At 45.1% G+C, this 25,379-nt stretch overlaps 1 protein-coding gene across 1 annotated transcript in view; it reads right to left on the reverse strand.

Moving 5' to 3' along the window:
• LOC146776319 (polycystin-1-like protein 3) overlaps window positions 1–25,379 on the reverse strand; it is a 729,731-nt gene that overhangs the window by 290,380 nt on the left and 413,972 nt on the right. The window contains exon 23 of the mRNA XM_085639623.1: window positions 22,748–22,881. Coding sequence (XP_085495749.1) covers window positions 22,748–22,881 — 134 coding nt within the window. The remainder of the gene's footprint in view (window positions 1–22,747; window positions 22,882–25,379) is intronic.

A 25,379-nucleotide genomic window follows, 5' to 3' on the forward strand; every position in this document is an offset into this window, starting at 1 on the left:
GCAGGATCTCCTACACATATTCCATAACAGTCCCTAGATTGGGTGTGTGCAGCACAGGATCTGCTATGCACAGCATTCTATAACAGTCCCGAGCATGGGTATGTGCAGTGCAGGATCTCCTACACATATTCCATAACATTCCCTAGCATGGGTGTGTGCAACACAGGATCTCCTACACAGTATTTCATAGCAGTCCCTAGCTTGGGTGTGTGCAGCACAAGATCTCCTACTCAGTATTTCAAAAGAATCCCCAGCTTGGTAGTGTGCTACACAGGATCTCCTACGCAGTATTCCAGAACAGTCCCTAGCTTGGGTGTGTGCAGCACAGGATCTGCTATGTACAGCATTCCATGCAGTCCCCAGTAACAGCTACAAGCAAGGGTGTTGTGTAGTTCCTATAAACCTATATAGGATCTATCTGCGTGTTTAGATAACAGACTGTGGGATTGGTGTTTAGACTGATTCCAGACAACCCCACAGAGTATGTACACCTGTATACCAGCTAGCTCACAGTGCCACTAGAAACCCATCTTATCAAGGAGAGAATTGGCAACTATCGAACATGACAACCTTGATCCCTCAGGATCGTTGAAACAGTGTGATACTTCTCTCAGTCACTCGTGCTCACTTCGTCTCACAGAGATACACAGAATAAACGGTGGGGACGTTTTTCATTAAGCATTTATTGAACCCTCGTCATTCTAGTGTAAAATAGGTGTGCTGAAATAACCGTTAGACAGAAACACATATAAATGATTAGAAGCACTAACAGAGTAAAAGGATGGTAGAGTTCTACCATTGTGCTAAACAATGAATACAGGTAAGTATATAAAATCCATGACAGTAAAATGCATACTCCTACGATGCAACCCTAACCAGATGTACTTAAGTGTATGTAGGTGTAAAGCCAAGAATCCCTCTGAGATAATGTCAACCCCATTACCTGAAGTGAGAGACTGTGGGACCCCGTCTTGGTCTCGAGATGGACACCCCACGAGGGATGTCAGACCTCTGCGAGCTGGAGTGTCCGCGTGCAGGAACCTCAGTGTCTCGCATCAGTGTGTCAGCATGGAAGTCCTTTTCTCCTCTGACTACCTCAGCAAGAGATATGGTGTTTATATACCCAAAGTGGTACCCTCAGGGGTTTTACCTTGCTGTGTCATGTCAGACTTAGGACGACGGAAGGAATGACCTTTATATATAGTTATTATGCAGGAGATGGTAGTCCTGCCGAGTTTCCAATAATCCTCATGCATAACGGATGAGGCTAGTTTTCAGGGAAAACCCCACATCCTGTTAGCAGTACCGTAACTTGGTAAAAGGTCAGTCCCAAGAACCGTTATGTAGTGTAATGGTGGGGAGAATCTAGGTGAAAGGGTAGTTTGCTACCTGAGCCTATATTGGGGTACCTGTATGGAACATAACACCCACTCCTCATCCGACTGTACGACATACTTACATTTTAATGTATTTGTAGGCATTTGCACGCAAACAACTAAATTATAAAAACAAAGTTTAAAAATGTAAAAATTCTGAAAAATTGCTAAGGTAATAGTCTAAGCGATAGAAGTCGTTACTACAATTTTTTTCGTATATATAGTTCGAACAACTATGAGTGACTGAAAGCCATGCAGCTTATCATAAAAGTGTCTATTGTTCCAAATTTAGGGGTCTATTATGATGTAGGGCGGATCGCCACCGCCCACATGGCGGTGGCGATCCGCCCTACATCATACCTGTCAATCTCTCATTTCCCCCCGACCCTCGACGGGTCGACCGGGCGGAAAAGGGTTGCATATGGTGGCGGTGTCTGCTAGACACCGCCAGCCATATTAGGAAGCCAGTGGGAAGCAGCCTTTCCCCCATGGAAAGCAATATGGATTTCTGAGTTGGGAGCCCGTTGCGGGCCCCCTGGATGTTGGGAGGGTGGGGGGGGGGCATATGGGGAAACCTATGGTACCCCCCTGCATTTGCATGACCGACGTGCCTGCCATGTTGTGCATGCAAATGCTGGGAATGGAGGATGCCACAGTGGCATCCTAATTGCCGGTGCGGGACCGCCGCACCACTGGCAGCCGGTCCCAGCACCGCCCGCCATCCTAATCGGCCCCTTAGTTGTTTTTGAAAAAGCCACATTTTTCCCAGCACACGAGGAGCCAAATGTTTATGTGTCCTGGCTTGGAAACGCAACATCACTGTTGCCTGCCGTCACAGATGGCAGTCCCTGCAACACCTCGCAGATTAGGTCGATCAATCACAGATGTTCCTCTGTATTCTCCATAGCCGTTGCTGGGGAAGCCTGTGTGTCAACTAAGGCCTGAGTATTTGCGGAGGAGACGATATCCGTTCCAGCAGGAGCTGAAGCATCCTGTGGTTGCTCTATGAATGCAGACATCAACATTGGAAACGCTGAGGACACAGCAGAACATGGGCTGCTATCGGGTCCAGTAAAGCATCAACGTCCGGTGGTGCAGCTGATGGAAGTTTAGACAGAGATCCAACACGCATTCTCGTCCGCAGAACAGGCATCGGAGGACAAGCAGAATACAGTTGATCCAGGCTGGTCTAAATGATAGAAACCAAGATTTACTTAGGGCCCCATTACGATGGCGGGCGGACTATGTCCGCCCACCACCGTAACGGAAAACGGGACCGACCGCCAGAGGAGCAGCGGTCCCGCAAAGCCAATTAGGATGCGCCCGCCACACTGGCGGGCGCATTCTTGCCATTAACATTGCAGCGGGCGGTGCTGTACACAGCACCCGCCGCAATGTTAAAGGTGCACAATGTGCAATGCAATGCACAACGTGACAGGCACCGCACGGTGCCTGCCACCTTGTGTATGGCAATGAAGGGGGATACCATAGGTACCCCCCAGTGCAGTCACCCACCTCCCACCCACCCAGGGGCTCCAACGGGCCCCAAATGTCATTCACCGCATGCCTTTCCATGGCGGAGTCTCCACCAAGGAAAGGCATGCACACCGCACACATCGTAATATGGATGGCGGTGCCTGCAAGGCACCACCACCATATTGTGGGCCTTTTCCGCCCGGCTGGCAATCGTGACAATTGCCTGCCAGCGGATAAGCGGCAGACGGTCTTTCCGTCCGCCGTGGTACCACCCACCATGGTAATATGGCGGGCGGGGAGTTATAGCGTGCAGATCGCCACCGCCAGATTCGCACGCCATCATAATAGGCACCTTAGTTCGCAAAGGCGATGTGTGCCCAGATGGAGTACCATGCGATCATGGTATTGGCGCTCCAAGAGCGTTTTTTCCATCTCCTTGGTGACTGGGACGACCATTGCGTAGCAGAAAAATGACAATCAGGATACCTGCTATTAGGAACAGGATCAGCGGAAGCACTCCAAAAATGCTTCCAAATACAGAGTGTATGAAGTTGGGAATAACTTCGGAGATTGTCTGAAAGGTGCTTACCAGTCCAGAACCTATGGTCTTAAATAGGTGCACTATACCCGCCTCCGCTATCCAACACTTTCACTACTGTTGCACTCTTTGGAGTGGGAATAGTCATTTTATCCACTCCGCTATCCAACACTTTCCCTACTTTTGCACTTGCTGGAGTGGGAAAATTAAATTATTCCCCTCCGCTATCCAACACTTTCCTATTGTTGCACTAGCTGGAGTGGGAATAGTAATTTTATCCACTCCGCTATCCAACACTTTCCCTACTGTTGCACTCTGTGGAGTGGGAATAGTATATTTTCCCCCTCTGCTATCAAACACTTTCCCTACTATTGCACTTGCTGGAGTGGGAATAGTAAATTATTCCCCTACGCTATCCAACACTTTCCCTACTGTTGCACTCCCTGGAGTGGAAATAGTAAATTATTCCACTCCGCTATCCAACACTTTCCCTACTGTTGCACTCGCTGGAGTGGGAATAGTAATTTTATCCCCTCCGCTTTCCAACACTTTCCCTACTTTTGCATTCCCTGGAGTGGGAGTAGTAATTTTATCCTCTACGCTATCCAACATTTTCCCTACAGTTTTAGTTATTGCAGTGTAAAATGTTGTTTTAAAATTAAATAATTATTTTAATATTTTAATTTATTATATATATATTGTATTTTTATATTTGTTACAGGTGTATATGTATATATATATATATATATGTATGTATTCATAATTTTTATTATGTTTCTAACATTTTATAATTTAATAAAATCCTTATTTATCAATATCATTAAGTAAATATATATATAATTTTTTTTATATATGCATGTTTAATTGTTTTTTATATTACATTTATTATGTATAATTTTTAACATATTAAAATAATTTTATCTATGTTTTTCTTAATTATATTTCTTACTTAATGTATTTTATATTATTTTTAAGAAATTTAAAAAAAAACGATATTTTGGACAACGATATTTTAAACACCGATATTTTGGTTTCGATATTTTTGTACTGACCTTTGTAGAGATAGGATGTCGATATTCTTGACATCGATATTCTGTACACGATATTTGTGTACCTCGATATTCCTGTTGTCGATATTCTGTCAGTGCTCCAACTTGGAGATCATAAGTTTCTCGGGCAGAGGCTAAGGGCACGGTTTTCTGTAACAGGATGGCTTTCATTTGGCTCAGAGTTTCAAACCGTATAAAGGAAACATTCAACGAAGGCAATAACGGCACCTTCCTGACTGCATGGGTCGGTGGAAACAATACTTGCATACAGCAAGTAACCTTGGAGCTTACAGTGACAAGATATGCGATGCCTAGGAGCATGCCACAACAACCTTGATCATTCAGCATCAAGTAACTCCCATTTGAAAGCAATTTGAACACCGGATTAACCACAGCAGTTGGAGAGCCTTACAAGTGACAGGATAAGTTAGCAACTGAACTATTACAGGCCCCCTGAAGCATGATATCCTGGGATATGAGAGATCCACTTAAAGGGTTTTCACAGTTTGTACAGCTTGGAAAGACTTCCATGTCCCCACTCCTGCATCAAAATCTTTATGGCAATTCCCGAAATTCCTTGATGAATTCCCTACCCATCGCTTCATATCTGCCCGCCTGTTGTTGTTCTAAGCAATACTGAAACTGGAAAAGTGACCGGTAATGTTATATGGCCATGAATTAACCATTCTGTGGATGGTGACTCTGCCACAGTAAAAGGTAATTGGTCCCGTTTTTCAATACGCAGCATTGTATATTTTGCTCCCCTTTGTGCCATTGCTATCTGCTTCTCAGTTAGATTGTATGCAGAAAATAAGGACACGCTGTTGATAAATCGCCAGGGCACATAACCAGCGCGCAATGATTGCAGAGTCCAGCTCAATAACATAATAGAACGTAGTTGAGATTGTTCGTGTTGTAGTATGGACAAGTTCTGTTCTTGTATATCTATAGCAGAAGATACAATGATGCACAGTGAATAAATCTTGGATGTTAATGTTGTCATACCATTGTCAACTACAGCTAACACATTTTCTAGGTTCATTCTATCTATTTCATGAAGTCTCTCTGCAGCTTCTTGTTGGGAGATCTTCCAGATTTCATTATAGACAGCATATAAGAAACATTTCTGACGTGGCTTTCGGGAACCTAATAAAAAATCCCTTAGATCCACCTCATCTGAGAGTAAGGATAAGTGTTGTTTCACCTGGGACAATGTCGAGGATTTTGGCCAATCGAGGCATAACTTCACAACACTGTATGATGTCACCACCCTCAGATGTTCTCGTTGTACATAGCGTTGGTCCGGCCTATGGATACTAAACCCTTCGGTTGTACCCTTAAATCTTGATTGACATCTGTTTGTGTCTGTGGGCCAAACTAACCATTCCTTCCAATTGGGGTCTGAAGATTTGTACTGTATGATGTCATCTCTTGTATCCCCTCCACGTGATGTAAAATTAATGTGTGAGGTTGTGGGAACCCGAGGTGTTCAAATCCTTGTTCTTGGCTAGTCCAAGAAAGGAAGTCTGTTGCACAGTTTCATTCAGAAATATTATTTGCTGTGGAATGAGGCACCCTCAAAATAGTACTTCTTTTCCCTGTACCTGACATTCCTTTGAACCCCAGACTGATTTTATGTATATAGTGTCCTTTCATATGTCGAAACCCTGGTCCGACATTTGGGAAATAAAGGATGCAGAGTAAATCTGGTTGGGGTTAGTCAGCATATTTTTATGTGCATACGCAATCTTATAGTAATATGATGTCGGGTCTGAAGTGTTAAACTCTGAAAAATGAGAACATTTCTGTGCAAACGTTTTTGAACTACCTTTTGGTGGTGTTGTACAATGTTCCCATTGGTGGTATCTGAAAATATTTCGAGGGATACTGGATTTAAGTAAAAAGTGATCACCATAATGATGGTAACAGTACATAGTGTTATAGTCTGATGAGTCTTTTAACATTTCGGTGCTTGAAAATGCAGCAGATTGTTCTAAATCAGACAACATATTATTTACATTTTCAAAATCCCAATCGTCAGAAAATGTACTGGAGGTAATGATATAATTTAGAGAAATTTTAAATAAATGTGGTATTTTCAAAAGTTCAGAGGGACCAAATACATCATAATCAACCTTGTCCCAAACTATACCATCAGGAATTGGAACAGCTGTAATGTTCACGAAAAACAGGTCTCTTTGTTCACGATGAGATGACGTATGAGGTTTTAGGACCAAGTTCCCATTTGATACTGCAGAGTGTTCTGGGTGATATTTTCCATTCATGAGTAAGCAAAAGACAGTCACTAGACCAATCCAGAACAGAAAAAAACAATATTCCAGTTATTATCCAGAGCTGGAGCCAAGGTGATACTAAGTACGTTTTTTTCAGAAAAGTATAGAAATCACAAATTTGTTGCTCACGGGAAACTGGAGCTGGCGTTGTCTCAGGTTCACTGGGATCAAGAGGGAAGGTATCAAAATCGATGAAAGAGCCAGATGCAGTTCGATCTGTCTTTGGTAGCTCAGCAGGTTTTGTTGAACTGGCAAGCGTGTCTTGTTGAGGCATATTGATGTTAGGCTGAATTGATATTTGTCTTTGATTTGTGTTTTGAAGTTCTGTTTTAAGAGGAACGAGTTCCATTTCATTGTTGGAAATCCCATAATTTTGTACTGGAGAGCGTCGGCTACCCAGGAGCCCACGAGGCCTACTATTAAGAATTGGCCACATAGTGTGGTCTGATCAGATCAATGGAGACATCTCTTTTCTGTTTTGCCGGCAAGAGGAGGAAGAAGTACTGTTCTTGTTCCTTTGACAGCCAAGACAAAGACTGGCTTTCTGTATGATGACCAATTTCTTTCTTGTCCACAATCTTTTCTCTGACCAGATCCCCGAGTTTTGGGATCTAGGCAGATCTTGCTGTGAGTGATTTGACTTGCAAGTTGCTTTGTAGTGCCCGAAATTCATTGAGATGCTTTTTCATACCTCACTGTGCTTTCAAAATCGAGATCAGGTACCCACATTCTCGTCCCAAATAGGACCTCGTAAGGAGTGACACCTCCTAGGGAACTTCTTGGCATATTATTACGGGCTCGTTGGACCCCGTATAAGAGATTGACCCAACTACCACCCAAACCTAATACCCTCGCTGTTAATGATTGCTTTAAGTCCTGGTTTTTCCTCTCCATGATTGTATTTCCCTCGGATTGGTACGGAAAGGCGTACCGCAGTGCAACACCCAGACTTCCCATAGCTTCCTTGTAAGCCCTAGAGCTAAACGGTCAGAGTGTAAAGTGCCAAATGCATATGTTCCTTTGTAGACTCGCAAATGTTTTATAACAGTTTGAGCATCAGCTGAGCGCTGAGGCCATACCCATAGGAATTTAGAGCATGAATCCACTGCCACGAAGATATACTTGTACGCCCCATACTTTTTTAATTGAAATTTTTTATTAGGGTTTTGCATGCATTTTATCACATTGAACTTTCACAGGTATAAACGTTAATCATTTCAGCACATCATCATGAACCTTTGCGTAGCCAGTAGTGGGTGGGTACTGTAGTCCATTAGCTGCTGAAGCCTCCTGTAATGACCCGAAAGACATGTCTCCCACAGGTGTGTTCTGACGGACCCCCGTATATATCATCGCGGTGATGCCTACATTTCCCGTCTCGCTCGGGGTCAGCTCTGTCTCCCCAACTGTGTCTATGCAGCGTTCCCTACTTTCCCAGTATTACCGTCAGGTCATGCAACTAGGACAACGGCGTGCGAACTGCCAACTGGGGCGACTGCCACCTTCGGGGTGGCTTGGGAAGGGTCCTATGGAGGAGGGGGACCCCGAAACTGGGAAAAAGGGGGGGGGGAGGAAGCGGGGAGTGAAGCATGAGAGGGGGGGAAGGGGGAGGGACTGACGAATAGGAAGTTCCCGTGGTGGATTGTGTATGGACTAATGGCAAGTGCGTATGGCGCGCCCTGGGGCTCACTAGGGGGAGGGGGGGGGCGGGACCACTGTTCGACGCTGTGCAGGAAACCGAGTCCGAACTCGCCTTTCACGTCTAGGTGTGCTACCTGCCTAATGAGCCGTCCGCGCCCTCCACTGGTCCGGGGCGGTCGGGTGAAGCAGGAGAGGCGCGTTGTGGGTTGTGTCGCGTCTACTTGTACGCCCCATATGATTGTAAAGGGCCGCAGTGGTCCAAATAGACACATGTGAGTGGTCTGTCTGATAATAGTAGTGGTGTCTACGCCGGACGTGCTACGGTGGAACCCTTCATCTGCTGGCAGATGTAGCAATTTAGGACAACATTCTTTGCCTGTTTAGTTAATCCTGGCCACCAATAGCGCTGTTTTAGCAATGAAACTGTCCCTGTAACTCCTGCATGTGCAGAACCTAGACCCTTGTGTGCAGCTAGTATTAAACCGAATCTGCGATCCATGTTTGGTATTACTCTATCCCCACTCCTGGAATCTGAGCATATACGGAATGTTATTTGCATCTAACTTGTAGGAATACTTGAGTGGATAACCTTTCGGTAAGGCTTTGCTGTTCATGCATGAAGCAATGACAGCTACCATTATCTGTCCGTCTATTCTCATTTTTGAACGAGTGATTGCAGCAACGGCAGCAGTACGTACTGCCCATTTTGCGGCTTCATCGGCCAATGAATTCCCTTCAACGTGAATACCATCACGTAGACGACTCAGCGTGTGTATCACGTGAGCTCTTGGTAGTTTGTTTTTCAACTCAGCTACCTGTTCCCATTGTATGTTATGTTTAATTGTGCCACTTTTTGAGTCTTTAAACCCATTTTGACCCCAGTACTGTATTCATTCTATGCCTGTACACAGTAAAAAGAATCGCACACAATCGGTGTGGGGAATTCTCAAACTGTATTTATTAGTGGCAGGTAAAGGGCTTTTAATTCTGCCAGCTGTGCCGTACATTCTCCTAGAGACTGTGTCTTCGTACTGCTAGGATGGAACTGCATACGACCTTTCACAATCGCACATGCGGCACGGTATTGCTGTTTACACCCTACGGCCGGCTGAGCAGATCCGTCAGTGTAAATAATGTATTCATACTGATCTAGAGGCATTATTTCATTTGGGAAAAGACATTCTTGTCCATATTGCAGAAATGCTTGTGTTTTTAGACTAGAGTCATATCTGTTTTCTACATCCAGCGCAGTGAAAGAATTAGCTGATTGTATTCATCTTGGATGCAAGGCTTTAGCATTAGGAATGCTTGTCTTTGTAGCAGCCTCTAAGGCTGGTACTGGAGTTACGACAATTATTCTTTTCCCCTGAGCCAGTGCCTTTTCTCTCACTACAGCGGTCTGCACTGCTGTTAGTATTTTTTCTGTAGAAGCAAAATGCATCTCAACGTTGGTGTACAAGTGTGATTTGTATGCTATGGCTACTGTTTCGCCTTCATTGAAGGTTAGGTAAGTATGCCCAGATTGACCCGCTATAACACAGATCACCAAATTGTGGACATTCACGCGTGTCTGCAAGTGTTTTGATGCTATAATGTCAGCTTGCAGGGAACAAAGGATATCTGTGTGTTCCTGTGTCCATTGCCTAACTGAAAAATCAGTTCTTATTTGGTCGTAGAAAGGTTTGACTTTTTCGGTGTAATCTAAAATGTATGTTCTGGCAAAATTTAAAAATCCCAATATGGATTATAAATTCTTCAAAGATTTAGGAGGGTGGAGCAGAGCACACTTTTCTAAAAAGTTAGCTGTCAGACTTTTTCCTTCACTTGAAAGTTCATATCCCAAAAATAGGACATTGAGGTGAGCTATTTTTTTTGATTTAAAATGAAATTTGTAGCCCTCAGAGGCGAACCTCAAAATAATGTTGCTTACCCTGGTCAAGTGATCCTTTAAATTCTCATCCTTCAGATAAATATCATCTACATAGGACAAATTCTGAAGTAACTCTGTTACCCTAGCAGAGAACAAACCAGGGCTATTCTTATATCCTTGGGGGAGTCGACAAGATTGACGCTGAAAACCTGGTGCTGAGAATGCTGTCAAATACCTGCTGTCAGGCACTTTATTTTGGCAGAAGAATCCATCTGAAATATCTAGTGAAATATCTTGAAATATCTAGTGTTATTTTGTATTTTTTCCACACAATTTTATTCATCAATGAGGCACTGTGTGCATTTTGTACTGTAAATGTTTTAGTGCATGTGTTCAGATGTCTGTAGTCTAAAACTAGACGGTATGAATTATCGGGTTTCATTACAGGAAACAAAGGATTAGTCATTGAGGAGGTGCAACTTTCAATTACACCCTGGTATTCAAGTTGATTTTAGATCTCCCTGACCTTTTTTTTCGCTTCTTGTTTTATTGGGTACTGTCTCTGTGGAGTTGGAGTCATTTTTACTGGAATTACATGGTGAAGTGACTCAGCATCCCACCCAACATGGTTGCGATATAATGCTGGAGCAAGGGCTACCGCCCACTCCTGCGCGTATGTGTGTTTTAAGTATAGAGGAACAAGGTCGGAAAAAGCCGGTAAAATCACTGTTTCTGAGGGGGCATGGCTTACCGGGCTGCGGAATGGCTGCTCCTTGAGAGAGCTCCGACGGCCAAAACACTCTCCTGCATAGATCCGCACATCAATCAGGGACGAATTTCTGCTCCCGATGCCTTTTTGACGGCGGAACACCTGTGGCCATGAGCGGTGTTCTTTTGAGCTGAGCCTGCAGCTCCAGTGACGCTTTCGGGGCCCTGTAGAGGTGTGTGCGGGACACGGGGGAGTTCGCTGTGGTGCTGAGTTGCGGCCGCCCCTGAGCACTTGAGGCTGCGGATGCATATCGGGCCTGTGGATGCCTACAGCTTGGATTGGCGGCGCTGCGGCCAAATTAACCCGGAGGCAAGACGCGGCAGAAGACGGCTGCCGAGGCATACCAAGAGGTGTGGGAGTGCCCCCGAGTCGCGGGGAGAGAGTTTGGAGGGGACCCTTGCGTCCGAAGACGCCATCATGTCTACTGGAGAGGGACGTCTGCTTGCATTGTTGGAGCGGCGCTCCGCAGACGGTGAAGAGTATGATTGCAGGGGGAGTCTGATGCGGGAAGCCGCCGGTCATTGGGGACGACTCGCGAATGTCTCTTTCCTGCTAAGCGGACCTCGTGGCAGGCGCCTAGGGAAGGAATCGATGCTGACTGGCCACCATTACAAAAGCAGAAGTGAGAGGCCCGAGTGAAGCATGTGTTGGCGTTTTACCTGGAGTGTTCGCTTTGGCAGCTTTTCACAAGATCACATAGGCTGCAGCCTTAAGACACTGTGAGGCGCTATAAAGGTGTAGCTGCTACAACATTGTTGGCTGCCTGTATGGATCTGTAGTTGATGGTGGCCCACCGTATTAGCGGCCTGGTGGCTGTTGTCTGACCTCATGAGCACATGTGGAGGGTAATATCAGGGGTGTAATAGACGCACACCCGGGACACACGTGGATCAGCTATGCGCGAAAACAGTAGTCGCCATTGAATAAGTCCAAATTGCGGCACTTGTAGTGGAAGAGGAGGCGCCAGACATACGCTGCTGCCTGAGGGTGCCAGAATTGCCGGGACATCATGGGCAAACATGATGCCAAGCAGCCCAAGATAAGCTTTGAGCAGCGACGGTCGACCAGGCAAATGGAGCCGGACGCAGAATCGTCTACTGGCGGGTCAGCGGAGGGACACCAAGACGACCAAGGTGAAGACATGCGCATCCTTATGTTAGAAATGCGCTCCAGCTTGCGAACTATCGACGCAAAGCTGGACACTCTGTCAACCCAGATGGAATCTGTGAAGACCCAGGTGGGGGTGCACGAACACAGATTGGATGTTTTTGAAAATAAACAGTCTGACCTACACGACTTCCAGGTAGAGGCCAAGGACCAGCTGTCGCAAATGGATAGACTCTTGGGTGTGATCAGGACAAAGAATGAGGATTTAGAGGCCAGATCGCGTCGTAACAACCTACGCATCACGGAGGTCCCGGAGACGACGGCGATCACGAAGATGGAAGTTTATGTAACTGACCTTTTGCGTGACCTGTTCGCTACGCACTTATCGCCTATGTTTGCTGTGGAAAGAGCACATCGTACTTTGGGAACCGGTTGGGGCTCCACCACGTCCTATATTGGCAAGAATCTTAAATTATCAGGACCGCGACATGGTACTGCATCAGGCTCGCACGATGGGGACTATAACACACCAAGGAAATCAAGTTGCCTTCTATCCGGACTTCACTCCGGTGGTTCAGGCAGCCAGAAGGGAGTTCCTGCCAGCGAAACGGATCCTATTGCAGGCACAGATTCCCTACGCCCTACTCTACCCAGCCAAACTAAAAGTGTCCTATGATGGATCCGCTCATTTCTTCAAGGACGCCAAGTCTGCCCTGAAATTTGCCAAGCATGTGGGGGGCAAGCTGAAAAAATTGGGCCCTCGATCTGGCAATGCTACTGACAACCAGCTAAGTGATAATGACTGATTTGTATGCTATGGTATTCCGCCTGTTACTCTCTTCTTGCCTGGGCCTGCGCCCGGGGACTTTACTGTTGTTCAGGTTTGGTTGTAGGAAAAAGACTCTGGTCTGCTATGTACATTGTTCTGTATATTGAACTATATCGCCATTGTCAGCTGAGAGCAGCCAAATGCACACAAGGTTTATTTGACTATATATGTGTTTATTTTATCGAATATGCAATTTGTTTGCCGGTTTGGCCAAAGGAGGGAGGTACTTGATTGTAACCGCAAATGGAGGTGGGATGAGTTAATGCTACTTGAGTCACGGGTTTGTTCTTACCAAGACACATTGTAAATTCTGTCCCTTGCAGTTTCTTGGCCACCCCACTTCGGTAGGGGGTGTCGTTCGGTACTCACACGTCCTCATGGGAAGTTTCCCTGGTGTATTCTATTTGTTGTTTTGCACGGGGGTTTTCTTCAACCTAATTGGGGGGTTGATGTGGGTGGGAGGGTGGGGTTGGGGACAGTTTCGTATTGGGTTGGTAATGTGCGGCCATGCTATGGGTGGTATGAGGTATGGGACAAGGAGACGTTCAAATTTAAGGTGGAAAACGATGATGTGACATATGTGAATGCCCTGATGTACACGAGACTACAATAAACTGTTTAACCTGGAACATACGCGGACTCAACAATAGTAGGAAATCCCGCATGGTACTTACATATCTTGAAAGACACAATATTGATCTATGTATGTTGCAGGAGACTCATCTCCGTTCCCCGACATCTGCGAAACTCAGACATAAAAGATGGGGATCATCATACACTTCAGTATATTCCAACTATTCCAGGGGGGTGGCTGTGCTGATTTGACGGAGACTGGATTGGAGGGAGCGGGAGGTGTACACAGACGGGCGATACATTGTCTTACTGGGATATCTGAGTGGCACTTTGCTGACACTGGTGGCGTTGTATGGCCCCAATGTAGACTCACCTGTTTTTTTTCAGGAAGTGTGGGCTAAGGTCAAGGCTACTGGGTGTAACACGACTCTGTGGGGTGGGGACTTTAATGTCATTCTTCATGACGACCTAGATAGACAGGGAACAGCAAGGACACACCACCCAGTGGCCAGTAAGGTCCTCAATGCTCTGCTGGATGATGGAGCTATGGTGGACATCTGGCGACTTCAAAAAATCCACTGACTAAGGAGGGTACATGCTTTTCGGAACATCACCGGCCTGGTCTCGCCTAGATTATTGGCTGATGTCCAGGGATATGGCAAGTTGGGTGGTTGGGGTGAAACATTTGTCGAGAACCATTTCAGACTCTCCACATGTCTGTTGACACTATCTCTACCCAACACTACACAAAGGGAATTCACCTGGACGCTCCCCCCACAGGCGCTTCTAGACGAGGTATTCAAGGAAGAAATTCGCACTGACATATCTGAGTACTTTACATTAAACACTGGGTCTGTGGATACGGAGGCCTCGTTGTGGGAAGCTTTTAAGGTGGTCATCAGGGGGAAGTGCATCTCTAGGCAAGCTGGAGTCCTAAAGGCCATTAGACCCACTCTGGGTAACATTGAGTCTCAGATAAAAGACCTGGAGACTCGCATACACAATGGGGGTGATTCTGCTCTGCTTGCGGATTTGAAGACCAAACTGTTAGAATACGAAGAGGAAGCACAAAGGGAAGTTACATTTTTAGGGAAATATGCGGAAGCAAGAAGATATGGGGAGGGGGATAGACTAGGGCGTACACTCACGGCCTTTGTTCCCGATATTATTAACAAATGAGGTACCACAATTAGAGGATTCCCAGCTATTCTAGATGAGTTCTCATCGTTTTATGCGCAGTTATATACAGCCACGCAAACAGACTGCCCGGATGGTATGCAGGAGTTTTTAGACTCAGTGGCTCTGGCATGGTTTAACGATAGACACAGAGAATATATGCACCTGCCCATTACAGTTGAAGACATAACTGACGTCATCATGAGTTTGCCATTAGACAGGGCCCCCGGGTCAGACGGGCTAACGACTGCATTTTATAAGGCGTACGTAGAGGAGCTTGCACCTAGGCTCTTAGCGGTGTTCGGGGAAGCACACGAAATGGGTATGTTGCCTCAATCCATGCGTGAAGCTATTATTATTACGTTACTGAAGCCGGGAAAAACTGAAAATGAGCTGGACTCATACAGGCCATTATCACTTATAAACGTAGTTGTCAACATTTTGGCTAAATTGATAGCTAACAGGCTGCAGCCTATGCTCCCCATGATTGCTTTACTGGATCAATCGGGCTTTATACCCGGTAGATCCACCTCCCATAACCTCAGTACGTTTTTTTCAGTATTACATTACCTCCACCCTGACGTGCAAGCTGCGGTGGTGTTTCTGGACGCCACAAAGGCCTTCGATTCGCTCGAATGGCCTTACTTATTTAGAATTCTGGAAAGGATGGGATTTGGACCGCTGTTTCTCCGGTGGAGAAAACTATTGTATACTATACCAATAGCCAGGGTACGAGTAAATAATCTTATATCTGACCCTTTTCCGATTACGCAAGGCACACGACAGGGTTGCCCGTTGCCCCCATTATTATTCGCCATAGCGATGGAACCTCTGGCTGCGCGCATTAGACAACACCACACTGACAAGGGGATAGGATTTAGCGCTCGCAGTCTCTTAATTTCGCTATACGCTGATGACGTCACTCTATACATATTGAACCCGGAACGCAACCCAGATGTTGTATTGAGGGAGTTTATCAAATTTGGCAGTTTGTCGGGCGTATCTATAAATTGGAACAAGTCGGTGATATTTCCCTTCACAGACAATACCAAGGCAGTAACCTCGGAATTCCCGCTAAAATGAGAAAATGACACCGTGAAATATTTAGGTATATGGATTAGCCGAGATGTACAAGAACTCTGGAACCTAAACTATGGTAGGGCGGTTAACTGGGTGGAAGACAAGGTAGCTCTATGGGGCAGGCTCCCATTGTCGTTGGCTGGTACAGTTGCGCTGGCCAAAATGATAATTCTGCCTGAATTTTTATATCTGTTCGTGAACTTGCCACTCATACTAACTCAGTCCTTTTTTAAGACTTTGAGGTCGTCGTTGATCTCGGTGGTGTGGGCGGGTGGCCAGATCAGGGTGTCATGGGAACTGTTGTCATTACCATCCAAGCAGGGCGGGCTGGGTGTCCCGGACATGAAATTATATGCATTTTGTGCACAGGCGCAATTTCTACAATATTGGGTTAATCAGATGCCATTTCAACCACATGTAGCTGTGGAGAGGGATGCGGTGGCGCCTGTGCCGCTGCGAGCGGCAGTATATCAGGGTTACAAACGGCCCACGGATGGGATCGATACTACCGAAACGCTGAGGTGGGCGTGGGAGGGATTGAGGAGAAGAGCGGGAATGCCAATAGTGTATGCTCCCTCGATCCCCCTTGCACAAAATCCTCTTCTACCTAACGTTAGAGACGAGATTAGCAGCAAAGTTGCACAGATGATGAAACTTCATACTTTTGCCGACTTATACCCAGGAGGGGAGTTCAGGGACTATCCAACAGCGATGGATGGTGAGAGGGTGCCTTTCGGGGAGGTATTTCTATATCATAAACTTCAGGCTGCCTGCCGGAAGCTGCATACAGAATTCCCATCCCAGCCACCTACTCTAAATGCCCTAGAAAACTTATTGACTACACCGTTGCCGCGCAAATTGGTTACCAGACTCTACACTCACATGCAGACTGACGCTCCTGTGGCAACCTCAAGTGCACGCTTTAAATGGGATACCGAGTTACCCCTCCCCCTGACAGACGACGAGTGGTCATATTGTTGTGCTCAAATGACCGAACTTTCACCTAACTACAAACTTAGACTAATCCACTTGAAATTTTTACACCGTTATTATAGAACGCCAGTTGGCCTACATAGGATGGGATTAAGGGACAATGACTGTTGCTGGCGCTGGGGATGGCTGCCGCCTCGTTCCTCCATGTGGCTTGGGAGTTTCCGGTCATTATCGTCGATTGGTCTCAAATTTTTGAATCCATCAACCAGATCCTGGGTCTCCAGTTGCCCCCTTCCCCCCTGTTGGGCCTATTAGGTTATGTCAAGAACACGCACATCAAAAACGCAAGTTACACGCATTGCTTTTATTATTTGCCAGGTGACAGATAGCAATAGTCTGGGGCAAAAGAAGGAAACCCACACTTAAAGATTGGTTAAGGGAAGTAACGTATGGCCAAACTCAGCTAGCGACGTACTGGGAGCTTATGCCACCTACCGCCAGCCCTAAGGAGATATGGGAGCCTTTTCTTGACTGGGTTCGGACACACTCTGATGATTCTGGTAATGCTGGAGGTGCCGGGGATGATGCAGGGCCTGTAGGGTCTCCAGAATGCAATGTGTAAATGTGGGGTCTAGTTGGGGTTAAAAGAAAATAACAATTGCATGTAATACCACGCTACAGGTGGGGCTCCCACAATATCTGACGGTTAAGTTGAGTAACGCATCATTGAGTATCTACGTGAAGTTGGTTGTTGTCTCTGCAAATCTATAAGTCATCACTGAACTCACCGCATAAATGTTTTTGGACAGTTGTATGTGTCTCATGTTCCCGCTATGTATATGGCCGATTACACACCACTGTATTGTTCTTCAGACTGCATTGTACTGTACTACCTTTTTGAAAATCAATAAATAAAATTAAAAAAAATAAAACTTCACTGTTTCTCCCTTTGGGCAATCCATAACAATTTCAGGTGGGCAATCTTTTTTTCAGCTAAAAGAAAGTCATAGCAGTAAGTCAGGTTCTCCCAAAAGAGACCTTTAATTTTTCGGGATTTGTCCCCCTCCATTTGGAGTGTTATTTCATGTAACCTATGTAGGACACTTACCCGTGTATCAGGTGTTTCCACCGTGATACGCTCATTTAACTCCGCTGTCACCAGAAATTCCATCAGGTTCTGGAGAGCTATTGTTACTGCTGCTGCGCTGTCTAGCATCGTCAGAGCCCATTCCCCGTTCAGGAGTTGAGTCCTCAGAATTCTGGGCATGTCTAACTTTAAGACCTGCTACTTTCTTCTTTTTAAATTGAGATTTTGGTTTTTCTTCTTTTTTGGAGCTGTATTAGGAAGCTTGTTGCGTGTCTTTGGACTTCGTACACTCTTCTTGTCTGTGTTCTGACCGTCCTTCCCTTTCTAAGTTTTTTGATAAACCCTAAAAGGAACGAGAGTAACTTGTATCAGTAACCTGATACCTGTCAGGTTGTTTAATGTTATCTCTATTCCTAATGTTGTACCTCCTTTCGGAGGGCTCCTGTTGAGGAGACCCACCCCTGGATTGAGATATAGTCTCTCTATTCTTTTGTTTTTTATTGTTATTGTCCCATTTCTTCTTGGAAGAATCGGTGCTTGCTTGGTGTTATCCTTTTCAGGACCACCCATCAGTTGAGGTTTTGTTGCTCTAACTCCCAAACTATCTCTACCTAATTCAGCCTAGGTATCTTCGATAATTTTAGGTAATTCACGTTCCTGTTGTAAAGGAGTGAAATCCCTCAGGGGTTCGCGTATTGCCACTGCTGATGCCTCCCCTTTTATGTTTGCTAATATTATAGCTGATACCTGGGCAAATTTACCTAATAATTTCATTCCTAAATTCAGAGCAGGTTCTGCTCTGTACTCATTCTGTATTTGTCTTAATATATCTGGTATTACAGCTAATGAAGGGATACCATGAGTTCTGGTATATATGGCACTGAAAACTGTACCCTATGTGGTACACTCCTCTATCCGGGAGCTATCCCCATTGGTAAGCAGATTTTTAGCATTCTGTGTTTTTCTTGAAACCTTGTGTGTGGAAATACTGCCTCCAGCTGTGTTATTTTTTTAGCTATCCAGAATGGCATTTGCTCACGTCTAGTGGACATTTTATCTATAACAGCATGTTGCGTTTATAGTGTTATTTTAGTTGTTGATCCCTGAATTTGTCCTACTGGTGTAGCCCTTGTTGGCGGCTCTGACATTTTCTGAAATGTTTATTTCATCTTCCTCTCCTTCTTCCTTAACTGTAGCACGTGGGTGCTCGCACAGTAGCGTCTTCGTCAGCCATTGTGTTTTTTTTTTTTAAAGAAGAGATTCCAAGGAAACTGAGATAAGGTTTTATGCACAATAGGAACAACTTGTCCTTTAAGCTTGATAAACCTAAAGCCAATACATAGGATATGCCTACTCAGCTGTGGCGGATAGTTGCCTTCCCACTCCAGATGTCTCTGGGGAAATGTGAATAGGGGTCTCTGAGAATAGCACGACTGAACTACTCAGTCTTGACCATTAAATATTACCAAACCCACGTTAGGCGCCATGTCGTGTAGTTCCTATAAACCTATACAGGATCTGTGCGTTTAGACAACATAGACTGTGGGATTGGTGTTTAGACTCCAGATTCCAGATATCCCCACCTGTATACCAGCTAGCTCACAGTGCCACTAGAAACCCCTCTTACCAAGGAGAGAATAGTTCTAGGCAACTATCGAACATGACAACCCTGATGCCTCAGGATCGTGGAAACAGTGCAATACTTTTCGCTCAGGCACTCGTGCTCACTTTGTCTCAGAGAGATACACAGAATAAACGGTGGGGACGTTTTTCAATAAGCATTTATTGAACCAGCATCATTCTAGTGTAAAATAGGTGCGCTGAAACAACCATTAGACAGAAACAAATATAAATGATTAGAAGCACTAACAGAGTAAAAGGATGGTAGAGTTCTACCATCGTGCTAAAACAATGAATACAGGCAAGTATATAAAATACATGACAGTAAAAAGCGTACTCCTATGATGCGGCCCTAACTAGATGTACCTAAGTGTACCTAGCATGTATGTAGGTGTAAAGCCAAGAATACCTCTAGGATAAAGTCAACCCCATTACCTGAAGTGAGAGACTGTGGGACCCTGTCTTGGTCTTGAGATGGACAACCCACAAGGAATGTCAGACCACTGCGAGCTGGAGTGTCTGTGTACAGGAACCTCATAGTCTCACGTCAGTGTGTCAGCATGGAAGTCCTTTTCTCCGCTCACTACCTCATCAAGATATGGTGTTTATATACCCAAAGTGGGACTCTCAGGGGTTCTACCTTGCTATGTCCTGTCGGACTTAGGATGACAGAAGGAATGACCCTTATACATAGTTATTATGCAGGAGATGGTAGTCCTGCTGAGTTTCAATCAATCCTCATGCATAATGGATGAGGCTAGTTTTCAGGGAAAAGCCCACATCCTGTTAGCAGTACTGTAACTAGGTAAAAGGTCAGTCCCAAGAACCGTTATGTAGTGTAATGGTAGGGGAGAATATAGGTGAAAGGGTAGGTTGTTACCTGAGCCTATATTGGAGTACCTATATGGAACATAACAGGGATATATGCAGGGCACTCAACCATATGGCATCAGCATGCTGTAAATGTAAACAGCATAATGCCTTGAATTTTAATTATTCACTATATATGTAGTTTGAAATACATAACAATAAACACATTTTCAAAAACTTTTAGGGCCTAATTATAATGTAATTCGGATAGCCACTGACCACTGGTTGGAGTCTTTCTGACCGACATTGTAGATTTAAACTCCGATTACCGTATTATAATGACAGCGGTGAGAGTTTAAACCCACCGGGGAATCTGATGCAGTTCCGATGGGCTCAAGAAGCTTGTGGGCTAGTCGGAAAGGCCTCATAATCCCTTAAGGACAGTGTTTCCGCGGTCTGGATCATGATGCCACTTCCCGATAGCAGTTCCAAACCGACATGGAACTGTTGTCGGAAAATGTCTTTGGGGGCCCCTAGCAGGGTCCCCTTCCCCCCGGCCATCCGCATGTGGCCCTGGGGGGCACCTATGGTGCCCATCTTAACATCCCTGCACCATGTGGCAGGCACCTTGAGGTGTCTGCCACACGGTGCAGAGATGTTTCAAAACTTTAATTTTTCAATGGGAGCTTGTGCTGCAAGCGGTTTTGGCTGGCCCCACAAGCTCCCATTGAAAAATGGAAGTTTTGCAGTTGCATCCCTATTGCGTGGTCAGATCCACCGACCTGAGGTCGGTTTTTTCCCAATCCGCAGCGATGTCGGTTGGAGGCAACTCCGATCGACATCGTAATTAGGGCCTTAATCTAAAATATTAACAGTAAAATAAATTAAAATCTCCCAAAAATATATGCAACCAACAAACATATGTAACCTAATTTAAATATTGCATTTGTCACCCCGAGTGGGACGGGTATGCTCAGACGTGAGTCCCGTGCTCTCCATGCCACTGGAATCAAGCTATCCTGGCTGAAGAGGGGTGAAACCCCAAAATCGGTCCTAGGATGCTTGGTTCCAGTCCAGGGAGGACCTGGCTTGGCAGTTCGGGCTGGACTGTTCCCATGAGGCACAGGGTCAAGACTGATTTGCACATGGCTGGGTTCAAACTGGAATGGCATGGTGAGCAAAAAAACGATGGATTTAGGCCCAGATCTCTGTACTGGGGTGAATGTATGACATTGTTCTGAATTCTGTCCATCAATTGTTGATTTTGCACCCAATTTAAATATTAACATAAACATATACAAATATATTTCTTTAACATTTCACATTAAATATACAAAATAAACATAAAATAGAAATATAGATAACTTTGGGGGGGAAATAGGTCTTTACTAGCATTTTACAGATTACAACATCATATTGCATGTATGTCAAAAGGAAATATCAGCACTAAAGTTCATATAAAAAACAGTGATGTGAGAAGAAAGTAGGAGGCCTAATATATACTGATTCAGTGGTCATGAAGATGTGTTGTCACCAGGAGAAATAATTTATGTACAGATTTAACTCTGGATTAAGCTGTTGTATTCAGGTACACGGGTACTAAGAGTTGCGATCCCATGCAAAATGTTCAGACAGCTGACCTCACCTCGGCAAGAAGTTACAGTACTGCTGCGCATGTCTAGTACATGAGAGGGAGCGGATAACCACTTACACTTAAATATGCCAGTGGAGTCTGCTACATTTTAAAAGTGGTAGGGCACATAGAAAATTACATCAAATCCTTTTAAAATAAACTTACCTTAGATGATCTTCTGCAGCACTGCACACGTTCGGCTCAGCTGCAATTACGCCTGAAATTCCTCCTGCCTCTTGGATAATAGCATCCAAGCCAAACCAATCACTGCTCTCTTGCTGCTTACAATGTTAAACAGCATAAGAGCAGTGCTAGGATTGACTGGAGGAGGAAAACACAGCCCTCCGTCGGAGACCTACGAGGCTGTGCCTCTGCTTCTTAGCTGCCTTTCAGCTGTTGATTGCAGGAGCCTGAACTGCGCATGTCAGGCTGGCCACAATGAAAACACCAGCCAATCTGATATGCACAGTTCAGATGACACAGCCTCAGGCGGTCCCAATGAACTGCTGTGATGCAGTGGGGAAGTCAGGTTGTTAATGTACACACGTCCCTATGGACAAACTGCCCCTGAAGTGTACACAGAAATAAAAGTGGAGACTGGACTCTCAACACAAAACAAAGTGGACTCTTGCGCAGGCATATAGTATTACAAATGCCGGGTTCTATGAGAGAGACTGATGTTTAGGACAGAGTGCAGTGGTGTAACTCAAAATGATGGGCCCCTCCTGCAGAATGTGATGAGAGGCTCCTGGATCTTCCATATCTCACAGGCATTCACTAGCTTTGGGATCAATGGGGGCCCACTGACATGTAACCTCCCTCCCCCACCCCCTGCGCCGCAACAGGTGCTGAACAGGATGGGCTTTGTTGTTGGCAGCACACTTACCAATGCCATTTGTCTCTAGGATTAACGTGGTGACACAGAAGAGGTTAGCGTTGGCGTTATAAACGCTAAACTCCACGAAGATTGCCTTGCTAAGGCGATCCAGCCAGGCGCTCTCTTTAAGATAGCTGAGAACACTGGAAAAGAAGAAGAGGGGGGGAGGCAAGAGATGGGAATAACAGAGATTTATTAGTAACTCAGAGACGCACACAGATAGTAGAGACAGAAAAAGATTTAAATTCAGTCATTTCAATAAGAGAACCATCTTTGGATGGAAACACTATTCCAGGAAGGGGCAGATTGAGTAATCATAAGATTTTGATACAGGACGTCAGGACTATGTCTCAATTCTACAGGCTAAAATTTCTGTAGGGTTGGGCCACAGTCTATCACATCAACTCTCCCAACTGTCTGACAGACTGGATACCTGTGAGGCTGCAGTCTACAGTTAATAAACTCCAACTGTCACAAAACAGAACCGTAAGTGCTTTTGACTGAGCCAATCACAAAAGGAGGAGGGAGCACACTGCCTGGCAAACTAGCACACAATTAGCCCAAATGCATTGTGGTAAATGCAGTGCATAATAAGAAAATTAGTTACTTACCTGTAACTGCAGTTCTCCATTATTGGTATCTTTCATAGACTCGCATGCTTGAATCATTCTCCGTCGTCGAAGTGGGAGTCCCACGGTACTATTATAAAGCAGTGTGAAACACTATCATAGGCTATAATGGCAATGAACGATCACTTTAATAGCCTATCTATGTTCTTTTTTTAAAAAGGACCAGACTTAAAACCTTAACAAATCAGGCAATAACAACTCCCAAGAGAGGCTGAGTTCCTCAGAATTTCAAGCACAAGTGGGAATAAAATAATCATGAGCTATAATGGGAGCCTCTCACTGGCGAACTGCTGTTACAGGTAAGTAACTCATTTTCTCTCCAGTATAAGATATTTCATAGATTAAAATGCTTGAATAGGAATAGCAAGCAGTTCTTATAGCTAAACATTTTGTAAGATAAGTACTTGCTGATGATGGTGGGTAACAGAGGTCCACCTTATTGGAACAGATTGTGTAACACTGCCTGTCTAACGGCTGCATCATTGGGCTGTGCTGATTCTAAGAAATAGTGCTGCATGAATGTGTGGGTGCTCTTCCACGTCGCAGCATGACATATTTTCTCCAGCGGAACACCTGCAAATAGGGCAGCCGAAGTGGACACTGCCCTCGTTGTGTGCACCCTTGCCTTCACTGTGAGTGATTTGCCAGCTTTGAAGTGGCAAAACTGTATGGTGGTGGAAATCCACCTTGCCATGGCTGCCTTTGTGACTGAAGCACCCTGTCAAGTTTGTCCGTAGCTTAGGAGCAGTTGATCAGTTTTTCAAAGCTGTTTAGTATGATGTAAGTAGAATTTTAGACATCTTTTAATGTCAAATGTATAGAGAAACCTTTCTGCAGGTAATGTCGGATTTGGGGAAAAAGTTCATTGTGTGATCAGTTCATTGAGATAGAACTGCTAAGAACAATGAATCTTGGATTAGTTCTGAGAACCACATAATCATCAGTGAAACGTAAGAAGGGCTCATGCGTTGTGAAAGCCTGAATCTCACTTACTCTTCTAGCTGAATTGAGTACCAACAGCAAAGCTACCTTCCATTTGAGAAACTTGAGGTCCGCTCTGTGCAAGGGTTCAAATGGAGGCTTCATAATTTGAGAGAGGACTACATTTAAGTGCCACTCTGAGCTAGGCGCTCGTACTGGAGGGAACACTCAGAACAGCCCCTTAATGAACTGTTTGGTGATTCTTGTGGGAGAAAGAGAGAGCGAGAGAGAGAGAGAGAGAGAGAGAGAGAGAGAGAGAGAGAGAGAGAGAGAGAGAGAGAGAGGGAGAGAGAGAGAGAGATAGATAGGGAGAGAGAGTATTGTAATAATCAAAAGTGACACCAGAGAGTGAAGAATAACTGCCACTTTATTCAGGCCATCCGCTCTCTATGACAAGCGGTATGTGAACATTCCAAGGTGAGCTCCAGGTGATACCAAGGTAAGTGGGAAGGAGGGGGTGGACGGAGGGTACCAAGGTGGGAGTAAAAGAGGGAAGATACAACACATCTCCTTACCCAACATAACAGAGAACCAAAATACAGGATAAAACATTACATCGCTACTCTGTCCCCGCTCCATACATGACCGTCCTCCAACTCCACCACATTTTTCCCCTTGTTTATAATCTTTTGTGGAAGGAAAAATTTACTCTGTCCCACTTGTGCCCTAGTGGGTTTCTTTATCGACACAAGGTCATTGACATTAAGTTTTAAATTCTTGACACCATGTTTCTTATCATACCATCCTTTGTAGCGGGATTGGTGTTGCTGAACTTTATTCTGACTTTTTGATCTGTCATAAACCACGGTCTTACCCTCCCATCTAGCCAGAGGGGGTGCAGCTTGGTGCCAGGTTCTCTCCCTCTCAAAACCACAAAAGGTGAAATGCCAGTTACCAGGCTGGTTGCCGTGTGGTAGGCCCACAAACAGTCTCTCAGGGAATTATCCACGTTGAACCCATTTGACATAGCCAGTTGAATATGATCTTTAATCATACGGTTCATCCTCTCCACTAACCCATTAGCTTTGGGA

This window comes from Triturus cristatus, chromosome 12 (assembly GCF_964204655.1).
Source record: "Triturus cristatus chromosome 12, aTriCri1.1, whole genome shotgun sequence".
NCBI lineage: Eukaryota > Metazoa > Chordata > Amphibia > Caudata > Salamandridae > Triturus > Triturus cristatus.